This window comes from Sprattus sprattus (assembly GCF_963457725.1).
Source record: "Sprattus sprattus genome assembly, chromosome: 1".
Taxonomy (NCBI): domain Eukaryota; kingdom Metazoa; phylum Chordata; class Actinopteri; order Clupeiformes; family Clupeidae; genus Sprattus; species Sprattus sprattus.
Window position 1 is genome coordinate 19,933,318 of NC_137920.1, and position 12,500 is coordinate 19,945,817.

At 42.5% G+C, this 12,500-nt stretch overlaps 1 protein-coding gene across 5 annotated transcripts in view; it reads left to right on the forward strand.

Moving 5' to 3' along the window:
* Positions 1 to 12,500, forward strand: part of LOC308374297 (adhesion G protein-coupled receptor E5-like) — a 25,890-nt gene that overhangs the window by 6,487 nt on the left and 6,903 nt on the right. Inside the window, exons 4-17 of one of the 5 annotated variants that reach the window (XM_080850044.1) lie at positions 1,433 to 1,579; positions 1,736 to 1,864; positions 3,319 to 3,453; positions 4,789 to 4,923; positions 5,606 to 5,740; positions 6,527 to 6,661; positions 7,009 to 7,146; positions 7,288 to 7,331; positions 7,832 to 7,936; positions 9,459 to 9,615; positions 9,811 to 9,930; positions 10,451 to 10,677; positions 11,386 to 11,547; positions 11,848 to 12,039. In XM_080850044.1, the coding sequence (XP_080706170.1) occupies positions 1,433 to 1,579; positions 1,736 to 1,864; positions 3,319 to 3,453; positions 4,789 to 4,923; positions 5,606 to 5,740; positions 6,527 to 6,661; positions 7,009 to 7,146; positions 7,288 to 7,331; positions 7,832 to 7,936; positions 9,459 to 9,615; positions 9,811 to 9,930; positions 10,451 to 10,677; positions 11,386 to 11,547; positions 11,848 to 12,039 (1,961 nt within the window). The remainder of the gene's footprint in view (positions 1 to 1,432; positions 1,580 to 1,735; positions 1,865 to 3,318; positions 3,454 to 4,788; positions 4,924 to 5,605; positions 5,741 to 6,526; positions 6,662 to 7,008; positions 7,147 to 7,287; positions 7,332 to 7,831; positions 7,937 to 9,458; positions 9,616 to 9,810; positions 9,931 to 10,450; positions 10,678 to 11,385; positions 11,548 to 11,847; positions 12,040 to 12,500) is intronic. The other 4 variants (XM_080850045.1, XM_080850046.1, XM_080850047.1 and 1 more) reach the window with 4 other exon arrangements.

Below are 12,500 nucleotides of genomic sequence, written 5' to 3' on the forward strand. Positions count from 1 at the left end.
TTTCTTGAGTGTAGGGGTAATGTGTTGCCACCGCTTTGTGTGTGTGACGATCCTGGCGGCCAAATTTTGGACCCGCTGTAATTTTTGCAGTGCATTTGTGGGGAGACCATAAAGCACACCATTACAGTAGTCCAGGCGGGAGGTGATGAAGGCATGAATTAGAGTCTCCGCAACAGTGTCTGACAGCGAGGGCCGGAGTCTGGAGATGTTTTTAAGGTGGAAGAAAGCAGATCTGGTGGTTTTACTGATGTGGGCTTGGAGTGAGAGTTTGCAGTCGAGGATGGTACAGCCGTCCACAGTCAGTAAGACGTCTCCAACTTTCTTGGACTGAGACGCATTCATTCATTTATTAATTTAATATTATTATTAGTAGTAGTGGTATTGTTATTATTGCTGTCATCATTATTATTATTATTAGTAGTAGTATTATTAGTATGTGTGTGTCAGGAAACAGAGATGGTATTGATCTGTCCCAGATTAGGGGCAGTACAAAGCAAGTTCCACACACCTATCTGTTATGTTTTTATCAACTTGTTAAGTCAGCCCAGGTTTCCGCAATCTAGTAATGAGTATGTTCACGTATAAGGGGCGACGTTGGCACCATACAACCAATAGGAAACCAACATGAAAAGGTCTAGAGGCGCATAGTTCACTCAAGAAGAATAAACCATAATCCTTAACAAATATGAGTAATTCAAATCTATAACACAGGCTAAAAGCAACAAAAGCAAGTTTGAATGTGAGTGCTGTTGCCTAGATGTGACTATAATCACAATTGTGCATTCCGTTAACTTAATGGGTTGCTTAGATGCATTCTTAAGGTGTTCTTAGTCAATTTTAGCGTAACTATTTCCATGACCAATAGTCTCCCAGGAATGGTCACGCCATTTACAGAGAGAATGAATTGCTCAGTAGCGGTGCTTCTCTATGTTTTGATCTGTTACCTAAAAAACAAACTGCTCTGGAGCAGGTTAGGTATGCAGCCATGTACCCCAGCTAAAAGCGAACCACCGTTTTGACACAGATAACCTAGAGGGTAAACCTGAAGTCGCTAACCCCGAAATCCTGCTTCATATCAAGGCTCTATGCAGCATTAGTCACCATGGCGTTGTATCCCAGTAAAAGGTGAACCACCATCGTGACACTGAAAACCCAGAGGGTAAACCTGAATTCACCTCGCCAACACCGAAATCCTCCTACGTAGTACAGGGGTCAGAGCTCTACCTGTTCAACAGTCAGCTGCTGATTGTTTGTGTATGACTGGCATGTTACACAAGAGAATTTAGAACCCAATATAGAATAAACAGTGGCCAAAACTTTGTTTTCTTTTCAGTACAAACACCTACTAGATTAAAATGTTGCATTTGGATTCATAGTACCAAAGGTCCAACAGATTCTTACATCCTGTTCCCATTTTGACATAACGATTCAGATGAGGATGAGTGTGACACTCTGGAGCCCATCTGTGGTCCGGATGCCAAGTGCACCAACACACAAGGCAGCTACTACTGCACCTGTCAACCAGGATACAGATCCTCAAAGGGGTTGATATTTACAGCAGAGGACTCACATTGCAGAGGTAGGTGCTCTTATGTACTCTAGCTACCACAAAAGACTTGTTTCTAGAATATTCTGTGATGGAAGAAAAACTGCTCATACCACGACTGACTATCTCTGTCTCTGTCACATTTACACACACATGCGCAAACACATCTCTCTCTCTCTCTCTCTACAGATATAAATGAATGTGTGGAGGGAAAACACACGTGTGACCCCAGTCAGACCTGTGAAAACACGCTTGGCTCTTTCAAGTGTTCGTGCCGGGATGGGTACATGATAGCACGTGGTGACCTGGCCTGTGAAGGTAAAACACATGGTTATTCTTTACACAACTCTCTCTCTCTCTCTCTCTCTGTGATTTAGAGGATTCTGACCTCTGCTCTATCAGGTATCATAGCAAGCTATTTAAGAGTGCTAATGAGGAGTTCAGTCAGGTATATAAGGTTATAATAAGTTTATATATAAGTTTTTTGATGTGCTAGAGCTGAGGGTTAAAGCTTTATTGTAGTCGGCGATTCTAATCTAATAGACGTTTTGTCAAATTTGTCCGACTTTCTCCTCAAAGTATCCTAACTGTTTCTTTGCCATACACTATTTTAGCCTAACACATCAGCCATGGGCCAAGGCCATACTCTATTTCAGCCATTGTTTCAGGAGCATGGAAGTGAAGGGTGTAATTTGACCGGTTGTTGAGCTCAAATAACAACTTTTTGCCAGAATTGCCTGTTGGATTTTAAAGTGTTGGTGATGACATTGGTGGGAAGTGATGCAGGACACAGGTTGCAAAATGAAGTGGCTTCCTGCCGTTGTGTTTGGTAATCACAGTCGATGTCAATTTAATCAAAGTGATTGGTGGTATTTAAAAGAGGTATCATGGTGGTTTAGGGCTGATTTTCCAGACGTGGATTAAGACTAGTTCTAGTCTAGACTAAACGCATTTTTCAGTACTAAGTAAATTTCCGCTAATGGAATTATTTAAAGAGCTACTGTGGAGTTTTGTTTCTATAACTAGCAAGCTAACTAGCTAACACACTTGGTTTGCAAAAACCCACAGCAGAAAAACTGTCTCTTACTAGTATGTGATAGGTTTCCAGTTGACCAACAAGAAAAATTGTTGTGGATTTAACTCAGCTAACATGGAACTCTGGAACATTGAATGTTCTCACAATGCTAGACATGAGTGTTCTGATGCACCATTATGATAATGTTTTTATAACGCTGCAAATGTTCCATAAACTTTCATGGAACAAACAAAGAAAATGGGCATACTTTAAGTCAGTGTTTTGAAGAAATGATAACATTGTCAACATTAGCAAAATATTTTCCTGGCATAAGGAATAATGAGAACATAAAGATAATGCTTATGCCAATTAAACAAAAAAAAACTGTTATTTTTTGAGGAAATGTTTTCGATCTTGAAAACGTTTTTAGAATGAAAAAAAAAAAAAAAGAAGTTAGCCTGAAATCAGAATCTGGATTGTGGTCTAAGTTTTCTTGGAGACCCAAAGACAAACACTGGACACGTTTTGTGTGTTTGTGTGTGTGTGTGTGTGTGTGTGTGTGTGTGTGTATGTGTGTATGCGCGTGTGTGTATGCGTTTGTGTGTATGCGTTTGTGTGTGTGTTTGTATGCGCGCGTGTGTACACACATGGGTGTTTGTGTGTGTGTGTGGACTGCATGCAAGTGCTCTTTACTGAACATTATCATAATCTTTAGATGTGTGTGTGTGTTTCTGTGTGTGTGTGTATTCTGGAGCAGATGTGAATGAGTGTGTTGACAGTCGTCCTGATTGTGGACCAAACGGCTCCTGCAGAAACATACCTGGCAGTTACACCTGTACCTGTCCAGAAGGGTTCAGAAACCATGGTTACAACAGCAGAGCCCGCTGTGAAGGTGAGGGTGTGATTCGCTGTGGCAGTTAGTCTGCACGGCAACTTACGTTTTTTAGCTGTCTGATGCTGCCTCGTCTGTCTCGTTGTTTTTTTGACAATGACATTAACACTCTAAGGTCCAAGGCCTTTTAGACTTTTCTAAGTTGTCTGACATGCCTTGATGTTTTTGTACATTTTGCTTAACTAAAAACATTGATGCACAAATGGAATATATGATTCTATTCTAGAAGACCTCAGCAATAATATTAGAAAAGGGTTCAATGTTTCCGTGGTTGTTCTTTTTATGTCTCTAAGACGAAAACTCAAAAATAAAAATATCCCGGACGAGGGATATGGATATAGACCTTTTAGTGTTAAAGTACAGTACCAGTCAAAAGTTTGGACACACCTTCTCGTTTTTTGACAAGTGTCTTCTTTACTTTAATTATTTTCTACATTGTACATTTATACTTAAGGCATTTAAACTATGAAAGAACACATATGAAATGATGTTCTAAACAAACAAAAGTGTTTTCTACCATGTAGAAAGTAATAAAAGTAAAGGAAAAACTTCTCAAAAAATGAGAAGGTGTGTCCAAACCTTAGGCTGGTACTGTACTTTGAGTGTGGTTCTAGTACCACTGTGGGCTTGAATCTGGAAGCCTTACACTACACGATTTCAGCCTGATTTTGCCCCGATTCTTCGTCGCCGACAAATTTGCAGGATCGGGTCCGATTTGGAAAAGTCTGCGACGAGGCGAGGTCTTGTGTGACATGTTTGCGACCTGCAATTTTTTTCGTCTGCGACGTTCGAAAACCCCACGACGAAAAGTCTGGCATGTCAGAATTTTGGGGTAAATCGCAATGACATATCCATTGTTGACATAGCGTAAACTTAGCATCTACTAGCTATCACTGCCAGCACAGTCAGAAGCACGCACAGTCAGAAGGTGAGGGTTTTATTCAGGCCTGCTAATCACTAAGCTAAAAGCTACAGCTCTTTTGACAGGTCTTTGGCATATTACTGCTTAAGGTGCTGGGTGCTTTCTACCCCAGACTTCCCAGTAGACAGACTTAAAACTCATAGCTCTGCTGACACTAATTCAACTGTAAACTTTAACACTATCTCGTGATGCTAGGCCATAATACATCATGGTATATATTTCTGTACTAAAAACTAGAATGTAAATACATTATACTATATTATAAGTTAATACTGTGATTTTCTGTGCTAAGCTGTGTTATTATTTTGCTATGCTTTACAATACAGAGCAAATTTTATATCTAACACTAAACTGTGTGCATGTGATGTTAATCTTCTGAGTCTGTGTGTGTGTGTGTGTGGTTCATGGTGCAGAGGTGGATGAGTGTATTGACAACCGCCCAGATTGTGGCCCAAATGGCACCTGCATAACCACATCTGGCAGTTACACCTGTACCTGTCCAAGGGGGTTCAGGAACCATAATAACAACAGCAGTGCCCCCTGTGAAGGTGAGGGTGTGATTCAGGAAAGTGGGGCTCTCCAACACCACTGTGGCATTCAATCGGACTTCTCTTAGAATGACAAACAGGCGCACTACTAGCCAATACTGTAGCTACTAGCTAACAGCTACTAGCTAATACTGCCAGCACTGTCAGAAACAAGTTCCATTCCAGAATTAGAATGTGATCTGGGAGAACTAGAACTTTCAATGCCCACCATTTGAAATGCTTACATCATCAAATGGAACCTTCAGTTGGCCACATTCTAATCACATATAGTATGTGATCGAACTCCTCGTAGAACACCAAGTGCCTCCATTCATTTAATTCAATTATATTAAGGCTCTTAATTAGTAGCACTGCTGACCTGCAACACTGCAGTACCACTTGATATCATGCTGTTTTACTGCTATGTGCTACTGTATTCTGTACCTTGCTATGCTTTACTCTATACTGTAAAAGACAATTCATTATACTAATTACACCTGCAAGTACTGTACTATTCTGTGCAATTCTATTCTTTGTGTTGCTATGCAGAACAGAGCGAGTTATATAACAGACATAATCTATAGCGTGTGTGTGTGTGTGTGTGTGTGTGTGTGTGTGTGTGTGTGTGTGTGTGTGTGTGTGTGTGTGTGTGTGTGTGTGTGTGTGTGTGTGTGTGTGTGTGTGTGTGTGTCTACTGGTGCAGATGTGGATGAGTGTGTGACAAGTCCTCCTGACTGTGGTGTAAAGGGTGTCTGCACAAACAAACTGGGCAGTTACACCTGTGCCTGTCCAAAGGGGTTCAGGAACCACGGCAACAACAGCAGTGGCCCCTGTGAAGGTGAGGGTGTGGTTTACGGAGGTGAGGTTCTGTGGCACCTCAGATCTAGAACCGTAAGAACCCTCAAGACAGAACGCAACTGTGCATGCCCAACTGTTTTCTTGTTAATTTTGAGACATTGCCTCTCCATACCATATGTCTTCTCATGCAGTTTGAAAGGTTTTTAGTCGTTGATATAGCCTAGTTCTATGTTAGGCCATATTGGTAATGATCTCAAATTGGCACCTCACTGAAGTCGGGTCGATCTCCTTCGAGTTTCTGAGTTGGAGCTCCAACTTCAGCTGGTGTTCCATGGCTTTCCTCCTACTTGGACCTCGGAAAATATTCAATTTCCGGGTTGTTTTGAATGCACCTCAGATCTAGAACCTTAAGATTGGCACACTGACGACCATGCTATGACATCAGAATGCTGTGCATATTTAACACACAACACTACTCTAACTTAAACTCATTATAACTTCCATCACGTAATGTTATGCCATTGCATGATAAGCTATGATTCACTGCACTTTATATAATACTGTAGACTAAATATACTAATTTTGAATACTGCACAACTCTTTGCTATAATATAAACTTATACTTATACTAATATGTATACTATAATATACCATACTATACTTGTTGTACTAAATCATGCTATACTATAGTGTATACTTGGATAATACCCCATTCTCTGCTATAGAACACACAAAGTGTATTTCATGACTAACACATACTAAACACGTACGTAACTAACTTTGTACTAAATTGTGTGTATGTGTGTGTGTGTGTGTTCTTGTGCAGATGTGAATGAGTGTGTGGCGAGTTCTTCTGATTGTGGCCCACATGGCACCTGCACAAACACACCTGGCAGTTACACCTGCACGTGTCCAAAAGGGTTCAGGAACCAAGGCAACAACCTCAGTGGCCTTTGTGAAGGTGAGGGTGTGATTCTGCTGGGTGGAGTTCTGCAGAACATCTATGGCCTCAGGTCTGGGTGACTTAGGATTGGAAACAGGCCCACTAACTGACACTATAATTCTGAAAGCTATGGTTGCCTGCATGGCTAGGAGCACAACTGTTAAAGTACTGTAGAGACTTAACGCCAAAAGATTAAAAACACCTTAACGTTAAAAGCTCACAGACACTGTAAGGCTAACAAGGCTAAAACGATAACAGACACTATTGTGAGGAAATAAAACTGTTATCCTGCAGGGCTAAGTCAGGTGAGGTCCTACTCTCCTTCTCATTCACTTCTTCCGTCTCTTTCTCTCTGTCTCTTTCAGACATAAACGAGTGCGACACAGACCCAGGCATCTGCGGCTCAGCGTCAGAAGGCAACTGCACAAACACACAGGGAAGTTACACCTGTGCGTGTCGTCCTGGTCACAGTAACTATGGCAATGGACAGGGCAGGTGCACAAGTGAGTAGTTTCTCTCTCTCTTCAACCCTATATACAGTAACTTATCTGGTCCCATGCCATTCTGTTGAGAAAGTCAGGCAGTTCTGGAATGGTACCATGCATTTTACCCATGATCCTTTGCTTATTTGCTTGTTGTTTTAGAGCTCACCTGTGACGGGTATGATGCTGGAGGCTCGGATGAGCAGGTACAGAAGCATGGCTTTTCCTCTATTTGCTTCATTCTCTCTCCCTTTTCTTTATTATCTCTTTCTCTCTCTTTTCTTTATTCTCTCTCTCTTTTCTTTATTCTCTCATCTTTCTCTCTCTCTCTCTCTCTTTCCTCATTCTCTCCCTCCCACCAGTAAATGGATAACGTGGCTCGCTTGTTTTCGTCTGCTGATTTTTCAGTGTTTCTTTTCGATGGTCTGCATATGGTGTTTTAAATGAATGCTTCTTAAAGTCTAGGTCTCTCCATCTCTGTCTCTCTCTGTCTATCTCTCTCTCTCTCTCTCTCTTCACCTGTCTGTGCCTGTCCTCACCTATCTCCATCTCTCCTTACCTGTTTGTCCCCCCTCACATGTTGTCTTTCTTCACCTGTTTGTGTCTCTCTATTCCTGTTCGTCAGTGTTTGTTTTCACCTGTCTCTTCCTCTCCTCACCTGTTCCTTCCTGCACTCAACTGTCTGTCCTCCATGCCTGTGTTGTAGACCGAGGGAGGTTTTGGGCGTCTCTGGGCGAAGATGAGACAGAACTGTGAGAACCTGAGAAGCGGGGATGGAGATTCAAGCCACACAGGACATGCGCTGCTCGAGGTAACGCATACACAACCACACGCATACACACACACACACACACACACACACACACACACACACACACAACCACATGCACACACTACCACACAGGACATGTGCTGCTCGAGGTAACGCATACACAACCACACACACACACACACACACACAACCACACGCACACGCACACACACAGCAACACAGGACATGTGCTGCTCGAGGTAACGCATTCATAGACGTCTCACATTCATAGACACTCTCACCTATGAACACATTCACACACATACAGTACATGAATTATATTTAATACACCTGCACAAACACACCTTTACGTACACACACACAACTCTCTTCCGCAGAATATACTACCCTGGTTATGTCTAAACTAGACTAATAATAATAATAATAATACATCACACTTAGCGCTTTTCAAAGTTATAGAAATGCCAAATGCAATTTTAACAGGCCTGCCTACATGTGCAGTGACACTGTTGCAGATTATTCATAATGTGATGAATGAATGCGATGAATGAATGGGATGAATGAATGCGATGAATCAATGCGATGAATCAATGCGATGATCTTTCACAGACCAAAGAGGTCACATGTAAATCCGTCATTCTCCACTGCCTCCCTGTAGCTGCTGGAGTATAGAGTTGGAGTTACTCTGGCCTATAGATCAGCCACTGGATCAGCACCAGCCTATTTAAATCACTCACTCCGGCCTAAAGATCAGCCATTGGATCAGCACCAGCCTATTTAAAATGCCATTATGCTCCCCTCTCAACCACTTTGCTCCTCTGATGAGCGTTTCTTGTCTTTGCCTTGTTAGCAGCAAGGGATCACAGTCGATTTAAGCAATAAGCCCCAAGAGGCCGTGCTTTGCGCTGATTTTAGAACAGGTAAGGGAGTTGTTAGGCACGACGCGAAGCGGAGTGCCGTTAAACCCCCTTACCTGTTCTAAAATCAGCGCAAAGCACGGACTCGCGGGGCTTATTGCTTTTCTAAACCTGTTACTACACATATTTGATATGGTTTCATAATTAAAGACAATTCAATTTAAGAAACAACAGTTTAATGATAAACCGTCATTCTTCCGCCACTAAAAATTATAGTTCCTAAATAAATCGTTGCCACGCAACCCTTGAAGCAACGCAACAGCCAGATGGAACACTGGGTATGAAATGCGCTATATGAATTCCTTGCCATTCGCTGCGCAGTAATATGGAATGTAATCAAGTCAAATTGTAAGGTAATGCTGGATTTTACAACGGCTTTTAGCCAATCACAATCAAGGATTTGAACAATCAGGTTTAGAAACTCTTTTCTTTCCTGGTACCTCGCCATCCCTTGATACATTTAAAAATGAATAATATATTATGAATTATACATTATGTTAATAATAATAATAATAATTGAGCATCTTATTATTATCAAAAGCGTCTGCAAAATACTAAAACTGTAACTTAAATGGACCCCCATCCCCTACTCTATCTCTCTCTTCTCTTCTCTTCTCTTCTCTCTCTCTATATCTCTCGTGTAGGATGTGCTGACTGGGACAGATGAGCTCCTATCCTCTAGCCAAAGCATGGACGACAACAGCCAAGTGACAGGCCTGCTTACAATGATGGAGAAAGCCATGTTGCTGATCGGACCCCAACTGAAACAGAACCGTACAAAGATGGAGTCACAGCACACAGGTGCTACAAGTATACACACACACACACACTTAAAGAATATTGAAAACTAATCTTTATTAAAAAAATTGCAGGAATCTTTCAGCATTTTATTTTACAGGTCTTGAGATGGCTTGATATTTTTCAGTGGAATCATTCTGGTGGAAATGCTTCTGTTTCTCTCTCTCACTGTCATTTTCTGTCGGTTTTTGGAATCAGAGGCGGAGCTTGCAGTGAAAAGAGGTAAAGCCCCTCCCACTGGGCCGGTCTTGCTGACCACAGAGAACGCCTCCTTCAGGACCAGCTGGGAAACTGCAGCCGGCAACGGCACTTATCCAGGTACACACACACACACACACACACACCACACCTACACAAAGATAGACACAAATACTCACACACACACACACACACACACACACACATACACACATACACACACCACACCTACACAAACATAGACACAAATACTCACACACACACACTCACACAAATACTCACACACACCCCACAAGTACACGCACACACACACACACACACACACACACACACACACACACACACACACACACACTCACACACACATACACACACACACCACACTTACACGTACACACACATACTGTATGGTACCCACACGCACAAAAACACACACACACTCACACACATACTCACACACACCACACCTTCATGCACACACATACACTCACACGCACACACACACACACACACAAACACACACACATATTCATACTCACACTCTCACACACACATACATTCCAACACAGAACACTGAACACAGGGCAAACCTCCTCTCATTTACTCTCTCACACAAGTCTTTTGCTTCCTTCCTCTGCAGGATTCACGGTGGCGGCTCTGGTCAGCTATAAGAGCCTGAACTCCACCTCGGCCTCCTCCTTTGAGGCCCTGAGGGAGGAGATGCAGGTAGAGAGGAGGAAGGAGCAGCAGGAGCAGAAGGTGGAGGTCCGTCTCCAGATCATCTCCAACGTGGTGACGGCCTGCGTCAGCAACCCAGATTCACACATCCTGGACCAGCCTGTCAGCTTTACCTTCAAACACCCTCAGGTAGAGAGAGGCCCCAATCAATCAATCAATAATCTGGTGATCAGTACATCAATCAATCAGATACACATACTCTGGCCGAACCCAACAACATCCTCGCCTTTAAGCACCCCCAGTGTAGGACCAATCAGGCAATGAATGAAAGGATGATCAACCAACCATTCAGTTAGTCAATCATTCAGAGAATCAATCAATTAAAAAATACCAGCTCTTTGTTTTTACTTTTCTCTCCTTTTTTGTACTTCTATGTGAAGGACGGAGACTCATAGTTCAATATGGTGTGTGTTAGGGGTGGGGGGAAAAAAATCGATTATTCGATTTTACTCGATTCTCTCGATTTTGTTGAAAGTCAAGCTGTATTGATTATTGCATTGTTCAAAGAAAATCTAAATTGGGACAGGGAAAAGCTTTTTCTCTAATAAAAAAAATAGAGAAGGGAATTCATCTGTTATCAAACACAATGTAGGAAGTGATTTAGGACTCTGAGTTGCAAACTCGAATGTTTTAAAAGTCGAAATGCATTGATAATCGCTTTATCGGTTTAGAATTGATAATCGGTTGAGAGTCGATAATCGGTTTAGAATCGAATCGTTGACCTCGGAATCGAATCGAATCTATGGTGCCAAGAGATTCTCCTCTCTAGTGTGTGTTGTTTGCCTTATTTTTCTCACTCTGTGTCGCTTCTTTCCCTCCCTCTCTCTCTCTCGGCAGGAGAGGAATGTGTCTGAGCGTTTGAACTATACGTGCGTGTTCTGGGAAAGAGACATGTGGTCCCAGCGTGGGTGTGAGTCCTCTTCCAACAGCACACACACCGTCTGCACGTGCAACCATCTCAGCAGCTTCGCCGTACTTATGGCCCTTTATGACATCAAGGTGGGCTCTCCTCCTCTCTTCTCTTCACTCTCTATGCACTTCTTCCTTTCTTTCTTTTAATCTTCATTTCTTCACTTATTTTTTTTCTCCTTCCCCTGACTTTCCCCAATTCTTCCTTTCCTGTGTTGTCTTTCTATGTTTAATTTTGTTTCTCTCTTTCTCTTCATTTCTCTCTCTCTCCCATAAGCTCTAACATGAGTGTGTTTCTGTCTTTCTCTCCATCTCTCTCTCTCTCTCTCTCTCTCTCTATCTCTCTCTCCCTCCCATGAGCTCTAACATGAGTGTGTTTCTCCTCACCAGCACACCTTTGAGCTGCAGCTCCTCACGTGGATGGGCCTGGCCGTGTCTCTGGCGTGTCTGTTCGTCTGCATCCTGACCTTTGGCCTGTGTCGCTCCATCAAGGGCACGCGTACCACCATCCACCTCCACCTCTCGCTCTGCCTCTTCCTCGCCGACCTCATCTTCCTCTGCGGCATCAGTCGAGCACAGAAGGTGTGTAAATATATATGTGTGTGTGTGTGTGTGTGTGTGTGGGGCTAAAATTCTGTGTTACTGTCGTCATGAGAAGATGAAGTAACAGATGCATCACCAGCTGAAAGAACCTTGACACACAAACTCTGTGTGTATTTGTGTGTGTGTGTGTGTGTATTTGTGTGTGTGTGTACTGTCGGAGTGTGTCATTTTGGTCAGATGTCGTAACACAGATGTCGACTGTTTAGTTAAAACGGGAAAGAGACAAACATCCCAGGGCAGACAGGGCATGGCCTTTTTTCTGTGTGTTTGGTTAAGGCCCACAGTAACAAGGAACTCCCCCAGATATGTACGTCATCATTCCAAGCATCATCTTCATGGTCCAATTCCCAATAGCCCCTCCACCAAACATTCCTTCCTTTTGTGCCATCAACAGGGATCAGAGTGTGTTGTGTATGAAGTACTGTATTTATATTTGTTTA